Source organism: Protopterus annectens, chromosome 17.part0 (genome assembly GCF_019279795.1).
Source record: "Protopterus annectens isolate FY-2018-M chromosome 17.part0, PAN1.0, whole genome shotgun sequence".
Classification (NCBI taxonomy): Eukaryota; Metazoa; Chordata; order Ceratodontiformes; family Protopteridae; genus Protopterus; species Protopterus annectens.
In genome coordinates, this window is record NC_056751.1 from 239278048 (window position 1) to 239301049 (window position 23002).

Below are 23002 nucleotides of genomic sequence, written 5' to 3' on the forward strand. Positions count from 1 at the left end.
GCTCTTCACGTACGGTCTAGTGCAGTACCTGCATTCATAAACAAATGCAGGTAATGCATTTGCTGTAGCACCTGCAGCAAGCTGCTTGTTACATTTGTAGCAGGTGGTTTACTACAGTTTAAATAAGGGGAAAAAAAACTTTTTTTTTTTTTGGCTCCTCAACTTAAGAGTTAAGGGGTGACGATCATGAAGAATGGACTGGGTTTGCTCCTTACTTGAGGGGCAGATGAATGCCTGATCAAGGAATGGACTTATTTTTTTGGTTCAACTTAAAATTGAGGGGTGCCAGTTCCGGGAATAGCACAGTGTACTGAGTATTGAAAGAGTAAGTCACAGCTCTGGGAGATTAAAGGATATTTTAGTATTGTAAGTGATGAAGTTTTTTTTTTTTTTTAAACAAGTCACTTGTTGGTTACATTGATGGGCATACTTCGCTAGGCCTTGAAAGGAGCATGGGCACACAATGGTGGAAGACTGCAAAATGGTATGTTAAGATTAATATACTTGATTAGAACAAATACAAGTTATGCATGAGCAATGGGCTGTGAAGTCTTCATAAGGAGAATGAGTCACGATGAAAAATAAGAAGTGTGGCATTAACCTAAATGGTTAAGTAATAATAAGATTAAATTACTTTAAGATGCTCATTATGAATAAAAGACTACACAAATGTTTTCTTTAAAGAGCTAAACAAAGTATGATCATAGTTACAAAGCTCCTTGTTTACAGCAGTTGCTGCCAACCTGTGATACTTAACTATTTACAAACAACCATTTAAATAGCCAATTTAACATGGAAGCAAATGGGTTACAATAAATGTTTGAATTCATCGACCTTAAATATCCAACTCATGGCAGTTACTGAGAAAAGTGTAAATAATGCTTACAAACAGAGGCTGGGAGATGGACGTCTGGTCTTAAATATATAGGCAAGTGTTTAACATTTCCATTAATTAGGCTTCCGTTCAAATACTTAAACCACAATATAAGCATTAACCAGATCAGTGTGTCCGTCTCTAAATAGTCTTTTAACTAATAAATATAATTATACATAGGTTCATAGGTGTGTATTAGGCTAATAGCCCTGAAGCCTTTACAGGCCTAGCCTATAGAAGTGCCCAGGTATTGTGCCACCTGACGTTAGTTCCCAGTGACTCTATCAAGTAGAGCCAAGTAGAGCCACTGGAGTGATCCCCGGGGTGAACTTTCTATTTCCCATCCACTCATCAAGATTTCTCTTGAAGAGGGCCAGTGAAGTGCTCTGCTTGACATGTATGGGAAGTTTATTTCAGAACATGGCCAGTCTCTGGGTTATGAACCTGTCCCTTCAGCATGTTCCATTGATTACGGTAATGAGGATGAGGAATCTGGAGCGTGTGGTGCGGAGGGATTGGGATTTCTTTAGATGTAGCATTTCTAACAGAGCTGGGTCACACATGGCTTTGTAAGTCAAGCAGAGATTGCCTCTTAGCAGACGATATGAGACAGACAATTGCTGGAGTTTTTTTTTATTCTGTCCATGTAGGACATGGGTTTAAGGCCTAGGATTCTCTTCATGAGGTACTTTTGTGGCCTCTCCAGCTGTTGCAGGTGTCTAGTGAGGTACATGCCAAATGGGGCATTATACTCTATGACTTGTCTAATGAGGGAAGAGTAGAGAGAAATGGTGACTTTTTTCTTCCTGGATACAAAACCCTTGGTGATGAGATGTGCCACACAGAAGGACTTTCTGACCACAGTAGCAATGTGGTGGTCAAAGGAGACATTGCTGTCAGCCTGTGCCCCCAGATCTCTTATGCCTTCAGTGTTCAGTGGGCTCCCATCGATGTGGCAATTAGTGGGAACTGAGTTTTTCCCAAAGGGGATGACGCATTTTTTGGCATTAAGCTTAAGGCCATGGTTTCGACACCAGTCATTGGACTCAATGAGGCCTTTCTGGAGGATGTCTGTATCACTTTGGGAGTTAATAATGGCTCTCAGCTTGCAGTCATCTGCGAACTTGGTCAGACAGAGTCCCTCCATGTTGGCCTGAACTTCTGAAAAGTAGATGCCAAACAGGAGAGGACCCAGGACTGATCCCAATTCCCTGTGGGACTCCACTCATGGCTGGTTGGCAGTCTGACTTGGAGTCCGCTACTTTCACACTGTGGGTTCTATCTGTGAGCCAATTTGCAACCCACCTAACGATATACGGATTGATGCCTAGTTTGGTGAGTTTATCAATAATTCCTGAGTGAGGAATGGTATCAAAGGCTTTGGCCAGATTGAGGTAAGCTATATGAACTGCCTTATCTAACTTTCGCAAAACCAAATTGCGTGGGATCTAGAGTTTGGAGATTCCCTATATCCTTGTTAATGAGTTCCCTGATAATGCACTCCATAGCATTACATATCAGACTCGTCAGGCTAATAGGGTGATAATTTCCAGGGTCTGCAGTCACTCCTCTTTTATGGAGAGGGATGACTGTAGCAGTGCAACATTCGGTAGGAACAAAGCCTGAATTGAGGCTGTGAGTAAACAGGGCACACAGATGTAGTGCCAGTTCACTTAGTAATTCATGTAGAACATAGCCAGGGATATTGTCGGGTCCCATGGAAGCTGTATTCTTGGCCTTGGACAATGCAGCTTTAACCTGTGCTGCAGTAATGCTGGCTGCCTGGCATTCTTCTGGTATTGAGATTGATCCTTTGGGGAGGAGAGAGGGGTAAAGTTGGCACTGAAACTGTCGGCCAGTATGTTGGCAATATCCGTTGGCTCAGAACAGGAGGCACCATTGTGCAGTAACTCAGAGCAAATCTGAACAAAGCAGAGGAAAACAACCCTCCAAAGCAACTAGTAACCAAAGCACAGGGTTGCAAGGAAGTCACTGATGCACAGATACAGCTCCACAAAAAGATTTGTGGAAGTTATAATAAATTATTTTTGTGGAGCCATGTTTGTGCATCAGTGACTTCCTTGCAACCCTGTGCTTTTGGTTCAGAGCAAATCTGGGTATTGCCGTGGCCGTGGAGATTCTTGATGTAACTATAGAAGGCTTTGTGGTTGTTTTTAGTGTCTACCGCAATTTTCCCTTCATAGCTGGCTTTGGAGGTTTTGATGAGGGATCTCAACTTTTTTTTGAGGCTAACAAGGGAATTTTTCCAGTCTTGGGACTTAACCTTTGTCTGCAACAGTTTCTTCCTTCTGTTGTAGACTTTATTAATGGCAGGGGACCCCCAGATTGATTTCCTTTTTTGGAGGAGAGCATCTTGGTTCTGTTGGGTATGGCAAGTTCCATGCATTTATGTACGTGTTCGTACAGTGCACTGGTGTATGATTCGGCAGTCATGCATCTATTTTCCATTGGCATGCGTGCCATGAAGTTAGCCACCTCTGATTTTAGGAGTCCAAAGTCAGCTTTGGAGAAGTTTTTCATGGTTGATACCTTTGTGGGGGGTGTGGCTGAGATGTGGATTTCCATGGTGATTAGTTTGTGGTCGGATCTAACCAGGGAGGAATTGACTACTGGTGCAGAGCAACAGTTGCCCATGTTAGTAATAACCAGGTCAAGGATGTTGCTTCCTCTAGTGGGGGTAAGAATGAGCTGGTCCATGGCACTGGAACTGATGAATTCCAGGAAGCATTGGCCAGTGTATTGGTGCATGAGAAGTTTTCCAAGTTGATGGAGGGATAGTTGAAGTCACCTAGTATGAGAGTGTTGGGTTGGATCTTAATAGTTTCCTAATTTCCAAGGTGCAAGGTGTGGAATGAGAGTCTTGGGACATAGTTGGGGACCTATAGCAGGCTACGACCTGAATCACCATCTTGCCCAATGTTAGATGTACCTGGAGAATCACAGATGGGTTATGCTGGGCTACTAGTCTGGAGGTGTGCATATTCTTTATGAATATGGAGAAACCACCGCTATTTGGGGCCAAAATGTGTGGAATGAGTTAATGCCTGGTAGTGCAGAGGTACTTTTGGCTGCTTTAAACCTGGTCTCCGTTACAGCACAAATGTCGATGTTCTCCATTTTGAGGAGTGCTTCAAGCGAGTGCATCTTGAGATTTAGACTTCTAGCATTGAGCAGCATGACCCTCGCATTACATTTATTTATAGCTGTTATGGTGGTAATTTAGTCTTTGAAATACTGCCTAAAAAAGACAGTATAGGGGTGGCAAGAGCCTTAGCCAGTACCCGGAAACCCAGGGGTGACAGATGCAGGCAATCTCTGGCAAAGCATCGAGGTCTGTCAATCATGTCATCCCAAGCAGACAGATACTGGATCCCTTTAGAATAACACCAGAAACTGTTGAAGTCAATCATTTTTTTTTGTACTACAGTATCATTCTGGGCGACGGTAGGATGCTGCTCAGGGCTAGGGTCATACCTGCCCGGACCACATAATCTGATTGCTCCACCATGTCTCTCTTCATGTAGTCCAGGGTGGTGCATCTCAGGTCATTCACACCCACATGGACAATGATGACAGAGTCATACTTGCACTTCTTGTGGAGTGACCTGAGTGTGCGTTTTGTGTCGGATCTCAGATTAGTTTTTGCTCTTTAGTACTATAACATGTTTTTTTTGTTTATTGTTTTTTTGCATCAGTGGGTAATTATGATAATGAGTTTTGTGAAGGGCAAACACAAACACAATAGAATATGAAAAAGTTTTTCATTCTCCTAACCAATATCCACCAAATCCAGTGTTAGTGGTACCATGGCTGAACAGAAGCAACCAACCACTATTTAAAATGAAGAACATTAAGACTGATGTAGAAGCAGAAGACTGACTCCACGTCAAGAAAATGCATTAATTATACTCTTAGCCCCTCCATACAGTTCAGGCACCATACATTCAGGAAAAAGAGTTTGAAAAGGTGCTCAAAACTTTTAAATCTTTACAAATGGACAATGCCTTTTTAGAAAGGTCTTTAGAACTGGGACATGTACTAGGCCTATGGACGTTTAAACTCCCTTTTGGATTTGTGGAAGGTACTGAACTTTTTGACGAACTACTAAAACTGTTCGATAGAACAGTTATTGATTTAATGAAGTTGATAATACGCAATAATAACACTAAACTTGCGAGTTTAAATGAGCAATTGATCATGTTGGACAAAAGTATATGCCAAGACTTGTTGTTTGAGTTTAATAAGTTCCGCTTTGATAGTAGTATAAAGGATATGGACAAGTTTACTACTAAAGGGTTAGAAATAAAAAATTAACAAGGGTTACTAACGACTATAAAAACAAGAGTGTGTATGCACACTTTAAAAACATGAAGCGTTCAGCTAAGTTAGCCGAGACTAGTACAGGTACGAGGGACAATCATAATTTTATTTCAAACCCTAACACACAACAGAGGTACAGACAGGATAATTATGTTCATGATGATGGGGAAGGGTTTATTTTTAGAGGAGCCAACACTGAGAAGATCGGAACAGGTATGCGACCAATACCACAGTCAGCAATACCAGCAGAATCAATATCACAACAAAACAACATACAGGACAAACTCATGGCACCATTAAACACAAACTATGACAACACAATACAAACTATTCAAATAACGAAATTGTCCGTGTGGAGTTAATGCCCTAGTGCAAACAGCAGAGATCAAATAAATAAATACACAGCAATAGAGCAAAACAATGAAGGGGTCCAAAACGCTGATACAAAGTCCCATAAGCCAAATGTCTATAAATCCATAAGACAACATAATCCAACACTGTTCAGTGATAAAACGAAAGTTTAATTGCAGCATAAAAAGGTAAGCGCTTTCGCTTAATAGCTTCTTCAGACCTTAATACAAATTAACCAGAAAACTACTGCTCTTAAATATACAAAAAGGCGCCAAACTGGCAGATCCTACTTAAAGCTATATACATTGTTAAAACACATACCAATGTTTCAAAGCTTACTTAATAAAACACATCATTATAGAACAATCCATTAAAAGCATATAAATAAACCACAGTTGTTGATTCTGTATAAACATGCATCAAATATATAAAAAATGCATCAAATATATAAAAAACTCATAATGTCCAGTTCAAAGTAATGGACACAAATTCAAAATTCATTTGCCACATTTGATTCTCCTCAGTTTTAAAAGTGGACGTAAGGGGACTTTACCATTAAGTCCTGGTGGCATATCGGCTCTAAACTTAATGATCCAATGGGTCTCTCTGGCCTCCGTGTAATTCTCAATGTCTCCCCTTCTATGGCTCTTAAAAACTTGTTCCAGAATCCTAAACTTGAATTGGTGATCAATACCACTGTCATGTACATGTTTGGCAAGCGCATTGTGCAAATGACCCTTTCTGAATAAACATGTTCACAAACTATATTTGACAATGTTAAGTAGAAAAAAGCTGCAGGTACTCCACGACAAACAAAGCCAACCAGTTTCTTTAGAAAAACACTGCTTTAATCAAATGAGTAAGCGCTTTCACATCTATACAAGATGCTTCATCAGACTTCAAAAAGCAGAACAAGCAACCAGTTTAAAAGCATTACAGGTCATCCATTAGACCAATGATGCATCAGGTGCAATAATTCAATCTATCACCATGGAAACAATTAAACAAATTGAAAATGTTAAAACATTAGAATGTTTGAATGCTTCAGTATATTCGAAGTATTTTTATACTTTAATATATTCAAAAAACTCTCAAAATACTACTATAAAAGCCCTATAAAAACACTAATAATACTAATAAAACACTGATAAAAACACCTAAAGATGCGGTGATGTATCTTTATACTTATTATAATGTAAAATGGTGAAATAAATGAATACAAATATAATTGTAAGAAAAATAAAAAACTCTTTAGTGTGGTAACGGGCGATCAACAAGGAAAGGTTTCAGGCTGACCCTATCATTGAGACCATGTCCCAAGTCAGCTCACAGCCTGATGATCCACTTCCCTTCTTCCCTTTCTGTGAAACCAATGACATTCCCCAATCTCATGGTGGTGTGTATAAGCTCCAAAACCATAAACATAAAATTATGTGTGGTGCCATGAGTCAAGACATGTCTCGCTAGGGCGTTGTTCTCATTTTCCCTGTTGATGGCATACAAGTGCTCTCTTATCCTCTCCCTGAGGGTCCAATTTGTTTAATTGTTTTGCAGTGTTTTTCTAAAGAAACTGGTTGGCTTTGTTTGTCATGGAGTACCTGCAGCTTTTTTCTACTTAACTTTGATTTTTGGCGTTCAGCAGGTACCTTACCCTCAGAGGCTTTTTTGTTTCCACATATTTGACAATGTGTTAGACTGTAACATACATTTTAGTTCGGACAGCATTAAAGATAGTAATTTTATGTGTTTCAGCCATGTTGATTATGCAGAAGTGACACTAAATGATACAGAGTTTGAACATGAGACTGATACAGACCTCAATGGAGGCCATTGTTCTATTATTGTAGATGGAGGTTTCAATTTATATAATTTCACTGATACCACTTTTATCCTAGTCATGTTACTCTTTTCAAAAAAGGTTTTACTTATGTTCCATCTTTTAAAATTGACATAGGAAGGATTTTAATTAATTTAAAATTATACACTAGATTGCTGAATCTTAACATGTTTTTTGCAAACAATAAAGGTATCCAGATAGACAGTAGTAGTTTTACACTAAAAAGGAGTAGTACATTTATACCTCCACAGAATCCCATGATTTATTTATTTGAAAGGTTATGTGAGACTCAGATAAGAAGAGTATTGAAGAGAGAAAAAAAGTATATCTGATAACTTAACTTCAACTGAAAAATTTTGTCTTAAGGAGCTGACTACACAGACAAATACAGGGTTATGAAACCCGACAAGGGAGGTGGAGTTGATTTATGTCTAAAACTGATTATTTGAACAAAATGACTGTTATGTTGAGCGATAACAAAACTTATGAAAAAAGTGTCTAAACATGAGATGTATAGGGCATACACTAAAGTGGATTGGCAACTATACGAATTTTTGATGGATGGAGTTATTAGTAAAGAAAAACACGACTATTTAACAGTCGAGTATCCCATTACTCCATCCATCTTTGGTATTCCCAAGACACACAAGGATACCAACAATCCACCATTTAGGCCTATAGTATCTGCTAAAGGGTCTAAAACTGAGGCCATTGCCTCATTTATAGATGTACATTGTAAAGAGACATTAAATCATCTACCACATATATTGAATGACTCCTGGCATTGCTTAGACAAAGTAAGAGAACATCTTGTTAATATTAACCCTGACATGATTATGGTCACCATTGATATTGTAAATTTGTTTACTGTGATACCACACAAACTAGGTTTAGAAATGTTCAAGGCCAGTTTATTGAAGTTCAGTGGAATGCACAGTGGAAAATGCAAACTTTTAGTGGAATTGATGGAAATAGTACTTGAAAATAACTACATTTATATCAATGGTGAATACTTCAAACAAAGTACATGGGTGGCCATGGGAGCCAGATGTGCTCCTATTTACGCCAACTTAGTCTTAGCCCTTTGGGAAACCCAACATGTTTTTAAATCTAGTTATTGGTCAAACATTGCTTTATATCTGAGATACCTGGACGATATCCTTATTTTCTGGAAAGGCAATAGAAAACAATTATTAGAATTTGAAAATTTTCTTACATCATCAACTTTTTTAAATTTCACTAGTAAAATTTATGGGAATAATTGTGAATACTTGGATATATTATTTTACAATAATAATGGCATTATAGAATCAAACATATTTAGAAAGAAAACTTATTCTAATTCATTTTTGCATTTTGACAGTTGCCATCCTTACTACCAGAAAAAAATTTAGTTAAAGGACAGATGGTTAGGCTCTCACGAATTATAAGTGATGACACAATCTTTTGCTTGGAGACTGAAAAACTTTCTAATATGTTCCTAGACAGGGGGTATCCCAATGAACTTATAAGTAACGTTAGAAATGAGATTTATGTAAAAAGAAACCATCTTTACAAACCTATAATTACATTTGGAATTGATAATGCTACAGTCAAGAGTAATGACAAGATTAGAAAGGACACTTTTATAATACCTTTTAATGAAACATCATTTAAGATAGTTGAGAGACCTGGACTAGTGTGTGTTTATGAACAAGGCTGAATTAACAGACATCATAGGTAGTTGCCCTTAGGTTACTTACAGCAGAGGTATGAATCTGAAAGAGCTTTTTGAGACATGCACTAATAATGATATGTACAAAATGTCCAGGATGAGCAAATGTGGTGCATGTAGGACCTGTAAGTACATTAATGATGGACCATACGCTGCTATACATAATTATGGGAAAACAATCGGATGTCCTGGATATTGCAACTGCAACACCAAAATGGTTATATATCTGGCCACTTGTTCTTCTTGTTCAGCATTCTATGTAGGAAAAACTATTAGAAAGTTAAGGGAACGTATAGTTGAACATATTAGAGATATAAAAAAGGAAAAAAGTACTAGTTCCCTATATACACACAGTCAAAAATGTTAAAACTCCAAGAGATTTTTATTTTTTGTGATAGATAGAATTACATTTAATACCAATAAATGAGGTGATGACAAGACTATATTAGAGGCAAAAGAATGCCTATGGCAACTGAGATTACATGCCAGCACTACACCAGGTATCAATGAACACATCTATAACCAGTATACTAAAATCTAAGTCACATTTCATTTGATTCGGGCTATAACAATCTTAGTTAAAACAGCCCATCAATTCACATACAAGTTTTTATTTTTTATGACTTTTCATATTGTATCACTATATTTATCTTACTAATGTATATTATATATTACCTATACATTTTATACAACAACATCTTTTAGTAATTAATTTATAATTTATATTTAATAGTTGTATTTCAAAAGTTATTTTTTCACTAGCAATCCTTTAGTTATTCATTAATTAATTAATTAATTAATTTACTTATTTATTTACTTCAGCACAAGTATTTTTTGACAATTACTCTCATGCAATTTAATAAAAAAGTTTTACATATGAAATATATTTATAAGTCTTGGTATATTGAATGTATGATTTTTAATTATTTATATTTATATATTTTTTATGATTTTATTTAAAAATACAGTACTATACAGTGTTGTTTCAGTACAATATACTAGTTGTTTATTATAATGATATTTTAGCAATCATGTCTGTTTTTAAGAGATTAATTGTAAAGAGTTGTTAATTAGGCATTGTGATGTAACCATTAACATCAATTCACTAATTTTCCAATCAGCAAGTTGTTATATATATGGTAGTTAGTTTATGAATTCTTTAGTACTCTGATGATGCCCAGAATACATACGGGTGAAAGTGCTTAGTACGTTTTATTGTATTTAACTTTTTTTGGTTGGTTATCATTAAACTAGTTTTCAGCAGTTGATACTGTGTTGCCTGTTTCAGTTTTCCTGGTTTTCCACTTTGGATTTTACCATACATTCAGGAAAAAAGCTTTAAAATTTGATGGGTCTAGATCTGTATAAATTTAAATATGGCAGGATTCAGAAGAGATTCTGTGCAGCTCTTCAACTCTAGAAGGCACCTGGAATGCTCAATAAATTATACTATGTACTAGAACTCAGTTAGCTAAAAAGCCGTGGTGGTACAGCAGTTGCGTTGTTGCCTAACAACAAGAGGTTCTCCCGTTCGATTCTCAGCTAGTGTGCGGGGAGTGCCTTCTATGTGGAGTCTGCATGTCCTCCCCACGGTCGAGTGGCCTCCGAAAGACATGCGTGAATGGGCGTGCCTTCACTGAAGGTTGGGCATCGGGCTGGCAACTCGGCACCATAAAAATCTACTGCCAATCATTAGTGGACCGGAGTTCCGTTGTGGCGATCCCTAACCAGGAAAAGCCGAAAAGACAACAACAACTAATTGCAGACTACTGAGTCGGGGCTATGGAAAACAACAAAAAGACTACTGTGGTGGTTGTGACAGACCCATTTCATCACTTTCCAGGTATGGAGGTCATTTTAGTTGTCTATATGTTCAAGCTTTGCCAACAAGTGTCTTCTGCATTCACAAAGTTTTGGACCACTTGGTGAGCACACAGTCAATGCCAGCTGTGTTGCTGTTCAGCTTGTAACCCTCCTGCCAGGATAAACCTCCCCAGATACTGTGCCCCTCGGCCTGGTCAAGACCTACAGAAATACAGACTTCATACTCAAACTCTGCTACCTCATCACAGCGCAGAAAAAGACCACTGTCGGCCCTGTGCTGTACTGGCCTAGGAAGCAGGAACTGTAGTAAAAAAGTATGTGTAACCTGCTCATTATCTCCTACAACTGTAACTAATTCCTGTTTTATTAGTTTAAGTGAGCGGTCCCTACCAGGGATACCAGCAGCCATAGCCTCCCACTCACTATCCTCTATACCATCCATTACTCTAACCTCTCTCTCTCCCACTGGCTTTCTATTGTTTCCTCTCCTTTCCCTACAACTCTCCCAATCTTCCCCCTGTGATATCTCTATTGTTGTTACAAGGAATAACCACTAGAGGGCAGTATAACATTGTGACCTACCAGTTACATTGCTCCTACAAAACAAGTCCTCAAACCTAAGCTGTTCTATTCCTGCCTCTGGTACCACCTTACTCACCCCTTGTGTCTCTGAATTTAGTCTTATCTTTCTTTCCTTCTCCCCACTGGTAAGCCCCTGACCTCCTTGTATACCTTACCTTGAACTTACCTTTCACATCTCTGATAGTTTTCCTCACTACCTGCCTTCTTACTTCACTACTTAGCTCTACCCGCTCCGTTCGCCCTGCGGGCTCACTCCGCTCCCCTACCCTACCCCCAATTCCCACCCACCCCCACATCACCTACACTTATACCTGGCCAGTCCCTCCCACGCTTAACTTACATCCACTCAACATCCTTCCCGCCCTCTACATTTCTTATTACCAATCCTGTCCAGTCCCCCCCACAATTAACTTACATCCACTCAACATCCTTCCCGCCCTCTACATTTCCTGTTACCTATCATACCCTTACTACCCTCATACACTTAATTACATCACTCTAATTCATTCCTGTCAATCAACCAAAGCCAATCACAATGAACATCTACCTCCAGCAAACAACCCTACTACTCCTCCTAGCATTTACCTACCATATCACTTGTTACAACTACCCATTACAAAATAGCTCTTCCTTCACTCATAAATCCACATCCATTATCTCTCCCATCCCTTCTACATACTCCCTAACAATAAGCCCAACCCTATTCAACACCACTGCCACTACTTATACCCTTCTTAAACTGATCGATACCAACCCCAAATCCAATATTACCCACAAACACATAATAATACTGCAAAAGATAATGAAAACTCTACAAAAACAACAACGTGAACTATTAAATGATGGAGATATCCACCCTAACCCAGGTCCTTATGATACAAATCCTACTACTAATATAAAACCTCCCAAACTAACTCAAATCAATACCAGACCAGCAAATAGTCTACTCATTCTAAATCTAAATATCAGGAGCATCAACAAAAAGATACATGAGCTTCATGCTCTGATCTCACAATATCTCCCAGATATAATCAGTTTAACAGAAACATGGCTAAAACCAATCACCAAGCATACAGAGATACTACCACCTGGATAGAGTATCCTTCGGCAAGATAGACCAATGAAGAAAGGTGGAGGCATTGCTCTACTTTATAAAAATACACTATCCATAGCTAAAACTGAGTTGACTTTACCCCCTCTGGACAAGGCAGAAATACTCCTAACTAAGCTCAAAATAGGTAACAACAAAACTATCAACTTAGTTACAGGCTATATCCCCCCAGGCAATAATATCCCCATCATGGAAATTCTACTCCAATGGCTATCACAAACCATGCCACAAGAAACTATTCTATTAGGGGACTTTAATATTGACTGGCTCACATGCTCTTCCCAGGTTCCCACTAACCATACCAACCTACTTACCTTCTCTCAACTAATCAAAGAACCCACTAGAATCGACAAGAACAGTAAAAGAGAATCACTTTTAGACTGGATTCTACTAAACAAAATACCTTGCTCATATTTAGCAGGTACCCTTCCTGACTCACTAAGTGATCATCCAACTACCTTCCTACGCAAATATAACTCCCACCACCCCCAAACCCCTATACTTCAAACAATAAGAAACAAAAAACACTTCAACTTCCCAAACTTCTTACAAGATCTACAGCTCTATAACTGGTCGCAACTGTATTATCTACCCCAAGATGAAGCTATCAAGCACTTCAACTCTACCTTCCTAGAGATACTAAACAGGCATGCCCCTCCAAGAACTACCAGAATTAAATCTAAAACAGTTCCATGGCTATCAAGGGAAACAAGGCAAAAAATAAAAGAAAGGAATAGTGCCTGGACAGCCTGGAGGTCCAACAAAAACTCAGCAACACAGCAAGCATACCAACAGATAAGAAATCTTACTAAGAAAGTAGCTATGCAAGATAAAAGAAATTACGTTATCACCCATCAAACCCAACATTCAAACAATCCAAAAAAATTCTGGGCAGACTTAAATAGGATACTACACCCTGGAAAAACCACTACTCCACCCCCAACAGGCTTAACAAAAGAAAACATAGCTGAATAATTTAACTCGTTCTTTATTGAGACTGTACTTGCCCTTGCCCAAAACCAAACCTATCCAAATACTACAAGTGCCCCCCCCAAACCTAACAGCCCCACATTTAAGCAACAACCCACCTCAACCTCCTATATAAGAAAACTACTATCCCAACTAAAACTAACAACACTAGGAGCAGATTCCCTCCCCAATGAATTCTTACAACTAGCAGCAAATGAAATAGCTAAACCAGTCTCAATCCTAATAAACCGATCCATCTCAGAAGGTTCAGTACCCTTGATCTGGAAAACTGCCTATATCATACGCCTACACAAGAGGGAAATTCTTATGACATATCTAACTACAGACCAATAGCAATATTATCCCCACTTGCTAAAATATTAGAAAAATGTATTCACCATCAATTAATGACCCACCTTATTGATCAAGAGCTCATATCTCATACACAGCATGGGTTTCGGCCAGGACATAGCACAACCACCGCCCTATCATTCATAGATACATTAATCACAACAGGAATAATGGTAAGCATTCTTCAGCCCTCTTCCTAGACCTATCAAAGGCATTTGATATGGTTAACCATGAAAAACTAATCTCCCACCTTGTAAACCTAGGCTTAGATAACTTATCAGTCCCCTGGTTTAAAAACTATCTCAACAATAGACAACAGGTAGTACTATGGAATAATAACTTGTCTCCACTCCTACTTGTAACACTTGGAGTACCTCAGGGATCTACACTGGGCCCCTTGCTGTTCTCAATTTTTACAAATAATCTCCACTAAGTCGCAAAAGGTTCAAGCCTTCTTCAATATGCAGATGATTCAACTATAATATGTAACACCCCCACATTACCAGAACTCTACAAAAAGACACAGGATAACTTTCACTCAGTGGAAACATGGCTCACTGAGAATGGCTTGATACTCAACCCCCCCCAAAAAAACAAGCTCCTACTATTTCATCCCTCAACTACTACTGCCCCCACATGCACCTTTACAATCCACTCTAATAACGGTACCCCCATATCACCTGAAGCCCAGACAAAACTACTAGGTATTACTATTGACAATAAGCTCAAATTTGATGTACACATCAATCTGGCCATTAAAAATACTAACAAAAAGCTAGGTAGCCTCTACAAACATAAAGCATTCCTGACCCATAATGCTAGAACTACAATTGCACGTACACACCTTCTCTCAACACTTCTGTATGCCTCACCCATCTTGATTAACTTATCCAAAACAGAAATCAATAAAATGACAACCTGCTACAATCAGATAGCCAAATTTGCTAACAGCTCCTACAGAACACATCACTGTCTAAACCTAATGCAATTGGGCTGGATGGAACTACCTAACTTACTTATTTATAATCAGCTGGTTACTACTCACAAGATACTCCATCAACAAAATATATCACCCTCACTGGCTAACATTGTCCAACAATATTCCTGTCCTAGGCAACTCCGCTCAACTGACAAATTACAGTTAACTGTTACTAGATCCAACAACCATGCTGGAGACTCCCTTTACTCTTCTTATGTGGCCAAAATCTGGAACTCCTTGCCTACATCCTTATCCCTGATCATCTCACTACCTACATTTAAAAAAGCTATCTACAACCACCTCAGCAACAAATGGTTATGTCCCTATTCAACTTCAGACTAATGCCGGATCCACTCCAGTACTATTGTAACCATTGTCCTAAACTAGAGTCCTGTTACTTGCATATAAATGTACACCACATCAAAGGTATGATAACATACATATAACAGTGTTAGTATGAACAATGTAAAACTGTTTAATGACTATTGTAAAATGTATCTGTCTGTAGTTTGTACCTTAAGTATCTGTAGTTTATACCTATAAGTGTCAATAACTAGATACCCTTATGGATCTAGATGAAATATATATCCAAGTTTGTCTGTATGTTCTGTAAAAATTCTCTCTTTGGAGCTTTTCTCCCCGGGCCTCCACTGAAAATGGACATATATCCAGCTGGACTATCCCGGTTAACAAATGTAAAATAAAAAATAAAATAAAAAAATAGAACTCAGTTAGCTGGGAAGGAGTTTATGGTATGTACTGTAGAAAATGCAGTTCTTTTACAGATAACTTCAATCAGCAACCTTTCACTTCATACTGCACAAATACAACTTTTACCATTCAAGCTGCTATCAGAATCTTAAGAATAAAAATTATTAAACCAAATAAACATGAAATTGTTAGGCTAAACTTTGGTTACTACCAGTCCTTACTTTTCCAACTGTCTTAATCTAAGCAGCTACAGCCTAAAAAATATGCAATACTGTAAATGACGATCACTTCTTACTTTCCTATAATACTGCTGCTAACACACCTTACTGTACAGAAGGGAAACACAAAAATTTTAGTGAGAGAGCACACTAATTTAGATAATAGTGTCAAAAGGAGTCATTAGCACTGGCTGAGTGCACAACTGTCATGCAAAAATCCAATGGGCTATTGAGGATATCACACACTGAACATCTGAAAACAGGGTAACTTTTAGATCATTTTATTTCCTGTAAGCATACAGAAGAAAAGTTAGCTAGGAAATGCATGATCAAATCACTCATTCCTTTGTGCTAATTATATTCCTAAATAATATTTAACATGTTTTACAATTTTCAAGAAATAATCTACAGCAAGCACAACTTGGTTTATGAACAGACTCAAAAGTTACCCAAACTCCTGGCTCAGCTCTCAGTAAATTAGGGCTTACGAAATGTACCAAAGTTAGATCAGTCAGAAAATACAGTAATGATAATACTTACCAACTTAACCAAGCTGCAGAAAAATTTGCAGAACACAACAGACCACATTTCCTTCAGATATTACTTAAGTGAAAGGTTGGCAAATTTAAACAGGCAATAGATAGCAACAGAATTCTAGATCAATAGTTTTAAAAATTTGATTGTCTGCTGTACCTTATTGATGCTAGGTTCTTCCATCACAGTACTTTTGAATGATTCACTGCTGTCCTCAAATGACTATACCATGGAAAGAACATTTATAAGACAAATGGATTAAAGATGAGATGAATCATGCAACACATTATGTAAAAAAAAAATCCTTAACATTTTTACAGATGTTAGATACATTAACTAAATGGTTTGTTTAGTAACTATAAAAATGTATACACATAAAAGCATTAAAAGCTTGCAACTATGGATGACAGATATCTTTAGAAATTTAGTAATTCCAAACATAACTATGAATTTCTGATCAGCTTTCACCTATCACACTGATGTAGGAACATCTTTCCATCTCTATACACCAAATAATAGCAAACAGCTCATCCCACCAACTGAAGTGTAAAGGCTGCATTTTTTAAGCACACACACAAGCAGATATATTAGTAAAACTCATTAATAAATCAGCAGAAGAGTGGCAAAAAAAGCTGACAGTTACTTTTCCTTCTGGTTCTTTTCCATTTGTTTCTCATCAATGATTCAGTTTTGGATGTATTAACAAAACAAATGAATACAGCCTTGGATATCCAGATTCAGTGACATTATCTTTAAAGTTTTTTGCAGTGAATGATGGAATAAATTCCTGACCTGTGTTTTCAAATGAATAATTTGACCTTCTAATAAACCTGTGTGGGTTACAGGCTTTGCAACCTTGTAGCCTATGCATCATTTTTCATTAAAAAAAATTAAAGCTACAAAAAATAGAATTACACAATCTTCATGCCACATTTTAAACCCCATTCCACTGAAGAAACAGTATGACATAATTGCATCCTACAGATGTACTCACTCTACACATTCTACAACAAAACATGCTTGATGATGATATATTTTTTTGCTTTATAAGCAGGTCTGATTGTAGTTTGGGAAACACCAGGCAATAAAAATATCAAAATAGAATGAATTACATGCTGTTAGAACATTTTTCAGAATTATTCTGATCAAGTGGGTTGTACCAGATTAACTGAGAATTTAACCACAGGTATAAACAAAATATACACCACATTTCAGTAATATTTACATGTTCTATCTAGCACAGAAAGATCAAGTTTCATATTATGATGCTTATATAGCCATTAGTAGCGATGATTGTGACCAAGCGATACACAACACTTCAAAATTCTCCATTTTGCCAAGCTGTAGAGTAAAATCTATTGTGCAGCATATAACTACAAACCTCATTCTGACACCTCTTCTTTGTAAAAACGTTCTTAATAAAGGTTTCCTGTACTTGTTCCTGTTTGACCAAATAATGCCACAGCCGCTTGACAGGCAATGCAGAATGGTGCTTTGATCTGCAAAAACAAAACAATACTCTTTTTTTCAATCAGAAGACACTTCTTGTACAAAACCAGTAGATAAAAATATGTATGAAATTGCTTGCTCCAGTGGATATAAAATTAATCAGACTGGTCTCACACAGAAAACAAAATACAATATTAAGGCAACCATGCCTAGTCACCCAGTCACAGGAATACCAGAAGACCCATAATGTCCAGTGACACCACTCAGATCTTCTGTAGAATTAAGAAACTAAAGCTGTGTAAAATCTCACCTTAAACAGATGACCTTCTCTTCACTGTTGCAGTATTCCTAACATAAAGGAGAGTACAAGAGCTCAACAGGAAACCTAGGAGGAGTATGGCACTGAAGAGCTCTCTTTAAACCCATGCAGGATAGACCTGGCAAAAACAAATTGTAATGCTTTGTAAAGTTATGGACAGACATCCAAATAGCAGCCTCAAGGATGGAGTTGGTATCCAGTCCTTTGAAAGAGACACAAAAAGCAACAGCTCTTGTAGAATGAGTCTTTACAGAAGATGAAAAACAGTTACCATGAAAAGAACAAAAAGAAATGGCCATGGATATCCATGAAGAGAGAGTGTGTTGTTAAACTGCCAAACCCAAATACATGGGATGAAAGGAAAAATGTTGCTGCTTAGGTTTGTGAATAGCCTTAGTCTTATCTAAATAATATTTGAGCTGTCTATGAAAATCCAAGATGTGAAGAACCACCTCACTGGCAGACTGTGGAGAAGAAAAAGGAAGGCAAATTAATAGACTGATTAAGAGATAAACTCACTGACCATCTTGGGCACAGAAGAAGGATTAGCATAAAGACACACCCTGTCCCTGTGAAAAACTAAAAAGGGAGGAAATGCCATGAGAACCTGAAGCTCAGATACTCCTTAGCTGAAGTAAGGGCAAAAAGAAGAACAGTCCACCAAGTCATTTTTTCAAGGACAAAACTGGGGTCCCAGGAAGGCAGAATAGTCTTCCTGGTAGGCCTGACATGAAGGACACCTTTAAGAAATTGTTTGACCTCAAACCTAGAGGCCAGAGGAGGAGTTAAGGGCAGACTAGTAGAAAATCCTGATAGAGGAGCTTTAACTGAAGAACATGCCAACCCAGCAAGGGCCAGATCACACACAAGACAGAACCATAGGAATCTACACTGAAAAGGGATCCTGGTTATTAGACAGGCACCAAACAGAAAATCTCTTCTATTTGGACAAATATGATTTCCTGGTAGTGGGTTGCCTGGCCTCCTGCAGGACCTGAAGCACATCTTCAAAAAAGAGGTACCTAAAAGGGACCAAAATCCTATCATCCATAGTGCCAGCTAAAGAGTGGAAATGGAAGGATGGATAAGAAATCCCTTGTCTTGTGTGACAGAGTCTACAGGGTGAGGTAACTTGTGGTGATTGTCCCAGGCCAAGTGAAAAAGAAGAGGGAACTAATACTATCTGAGCAACAAGGAAGTCCCGAGGAAGATTTTGGGGGAGTCTTGCCTAATCATGTGCAGGACGCTCAGAAGAGGAGGAGGAAGGGAAGGAAGGGCATACAGAAGCATCTTCTTTCAAGGAAAAGATAGGGCATCCAAATTCCAAGCCAGGAGACTTGGGGCTCTGGGACTATGGAACAGAAGAGAGGAAGTTTCCTGCTCAGAAGGGAGGCAAAGAGATCTACATGAGGAATACCCCACTTATGGGCACTATCCAGAAACACAACTCTTTGAAGCATTCATTCATGGGCTTGTGTGCTGGACCTGCGCAGAGTGTCTGTCACCATATTTTGTTCTGAGGGAATGTAGACAGTCTGAAGAATCTATTGATACTGGACAGTTACATACCAGACCCAAAGACTGAGCCTGCACAGAAGGTAAGACCATGTACCCCCTTGCTTGTTGACATACCACATCATTGTGGTATTGTCTATGAAAACTCTGACAGGCCCTGGAAGAAAGAGGGTAAGAAAGGCCTAAAGAGCTAGGAGGAGAGCTTTCATCTCCTTGACTTTGATATGATCTAACCGCAGATGAAGAGTCAGAGACCCTGGACCTTGAGAGAACCAAAAGAAGCTCCCCACCCCATCTGAGGCATCTGAAAATATCTCAAGTCGGGACTGGAGACTGGAAAGTAAGCCCCAGCTTGAGAGAAAGTTGAAGCCACAACTGAAGCTCAAGCTTGAGACAATGAAGGATAAGAACTAGGAAGTACAGGAGATGGCAGTGTTGAAGCCAAATTGACTTGAGGTATCACTGAAGTTCTCTCATATGGAGCCTGGCCAGAGGCAGCAAAAGAATGGTGGAACCTATAAACCCAAGGACCCCGAAAAAGTCTTTGGCTGTGACTGAAGCCACAGGAAGAAGAGACTGGAAAAAAGCAATCAGAGACAGCACCTTGGGAGAAGGCAGGGATGCCAGCATGGGAAAAGTTTAGATCCTACAACCAAGAAAAACATGATTCAGGAACCAAGACTGATTTTTGAAAGTTTATGATGAGCCCCAGACTTTGCAAAACAGAAACAGTAAACTGGGGGTCCTGAAGCAGAACCTCAGTTGATGTCTCCTGGATGAGCAGTTAATCTAAATAAGGAAATATCTGAACCACTTTCATCCTGCAAAAGGCAATAACAGGAGTGAGGTATTTGGTGAATAGCCTTGGGACAGTAAACGAGGCCAAAGAGCAAAGCAGAAAACTGAAAATGCAAGGAAGAAACACAGACTGCAAAAATTTCCTGGAAAGAGGATGGATAGGGATGTGAAGGTAGGCATCCTTGAGATTTAGAGATGTCAGAAATGCCTGGGGAAGAAGAAGAGGTAACTAAGTTTGAAGGGACAACATCTGAAAAGAGGGGACCGTTAAAAAGGTGTTGAGCTGAGAAAGGTCCAGAATTGGTCTCCAGGTGCTTTCTTTCCTGGGAATGAGAAACTTTCTAAAATAAAACCCCTTCCTTTTCTGGGCAGGGGGGCACAAACCAAATGGTGCCCTGGGCCAAAAGAGCATGAAGCACCTCTGGAAAGAAAGGAAGCAGTTCCCAAGGAGACTGAGGGATGCCTAGAAAGGGACAGATATTTCCACACCATGAAATACTGCTGGTGGATGATGGACAGAACCCAAGTGTCTTGTGTGACCCTTAACCAATTTGGAAGGGACTGGGAGAAACAAAGGGAGAAGGGAAGCTGGCAAGGGATAAAGGAAGCAAACTGTCAAATGGAACCTGGTTTGTCTGAAAAACAGAAGTCTGAGTAAACCTAGTAGGAGATGCATGTCTAGAACTCTTATTATCCTTGGCTGGAGGGTGAAACTGTCTGAAAACAAAGGCAGATATGAAAGAGTAATTTCTCAGAAACTTGGGGATAGGGGAAACAACAATACATTCCAGTTCCTGCAAGACATTGCCCTCATCCTGAATGGATTTAATTCAACAGCAGAGCCAAAAATATTTTTATCTAGAGGTGTATCAAATAATTTGGCCTTAATGTCATCAGGCAAAGGCTGAAGATGAAGCCAAGAGTAACAGCTCAGAACAGAACCAACTGCAGCAGCCCTATTAAAAGGCATCATAACTGCACCTAATGGAGTGGCAAGCAACTTGAAAGGTAGAATACAACAAGGAAAGGGCAGAAACCTTCCCTTCAGAGTCAGGAAGCTCAAACTGCTTGAGAAACTTGAGAAAGAAGGGCTAAAATATACCCAGTCATATGGTTCTGGTAATTAATAGCCCTAAAAGCCAGGGTGGTATCAGTATAAACCTTTTTGCCCAGTCATTCCATGGTCCTACTACCCTTGTCTGAAGGAAGCAACTTAGTAGAGCACAACACCTTAGACGGTTTGTTAGAGGTGACAAGACACCACAGATGGATTAGCAGAAGGAAATTTGTACAGAAATTTATAATAATCAGATCTATCAGGTTTTTTTGGGAGCTGGAGGCTGAAAATCGGGGGCTATAGAAGCTGCTTAAAAGGTATCTAGGAGAGCAGCCAGAACTGGAGGAACAGCAAAAGGTTTGGGAGATTAAATCTGGAGGAATTCATAATACCTCTTCTGGATATCAGAAACCTGAGAACAATCCCACTTGAAAAATTCCATCACAGATGAAATAGTGCCCCCAAAGGAGAGTTCTTCAAAAGGAGAATCTGGACTGATAGAATCCTCTTCCTCAGACCCACAGTCCAAAGGACAAAGGATCTGAGATGAGTATGCCAAGAGCACTTCCCCAGAATCCAGATCCTCATAGGAAGATTTGTTCCATAGGTCTTCTTAAGGGGAGCAGAAAACCTGGGAGGGGCAGGCACAGAAATCTCGAGGAGGTTTTAAAGCCATTCAAGCATTAAACAACCCCTGAATAAAATCCTGCCATTCATGTTGATCTCTAACTACAAGGGAAATATGCTTGTCTTTATCATCAGGACATCTGCATGAAAAAACAATAGGAGGGTTGGACCCTTGACGACACTCCAAGCATAGTAGGAATGTCCTCTCATATTAACATCTGTGGAATCCCTCTCAGCCCCTCAGATATCACCTGAGGTTCACCCTCAACATCTGGAGCATGTGTATGAAAAGCCTCCAAGGACATTCAAGAAGTTGGATCCATGCTGACCTGCGACACAATCACTAAACAGGAATCGGAAGCAACAATCAGATGATCCTCCAGGTTTTCACCAGCCTCGAGACATTCTGGGGAGGGTGGACAGCAGCTGAGTTTTTTCACCTTTTTCTTGGTGGGAGGCTGACCCTCGGGATGGGAAGACTCTGCCATAGCACCTTATGCCAACAACTTTAAACACTGGTTTAACAAGTAAACAGACAAAGAGGAGGGGCAATTATGCAAGTATTACAAACACTTGGCAGATAAAACTAAGTATGGTCCAGAGAAGCACCCAAACAGTACAGACATGGCTTGGGATGATCTTTATGGGGAATCTGCCTCTCACACTGACATTTTCCCTTTCTGGATGACATATAAACCAACAAAACTAAAATAAAAAAGATAAGGAAAAAAAACCCATCAGGCACTTATCTGAAAATGGCTATATAAGCAGTATTGAAGAAGAGTGTTCAGACCGACATTCAATGATAGTGTTTGGACTGGAAGCAAAGTTGTTCTAAGTC

At 39.0% G+C, this 23002-nt stretch overlaps 1 protein-coding gene across 1 annotated transcript in view; it reads right to left on the reverse strand.

Annotated features, from left to right (window-relative positions):
* The window catches only part of DMXL1 (Dmx like 1), a 2737735-nt gene that overhangs the window by 711368 nt on the left and 2003365 nt on the right, over positions 1 to 23002 (reverse strand). Inside the window, exons 35-36 of the mRNA XM_044059165.1 lie at positions 17778 to 17895; positions 16556 to 16618 (exon numbers count right to left, since the gene is read on the reverse strand). Coding sequence (XP_043915100.1) covers positions 16556 to 16618; positions 17778 to 17895 — 181 coding nt within the window. The remainder of the gene's footprint in view (positions 1 to 16555; positions 16619 to 17777; positions 17896 to 23002) is intronic.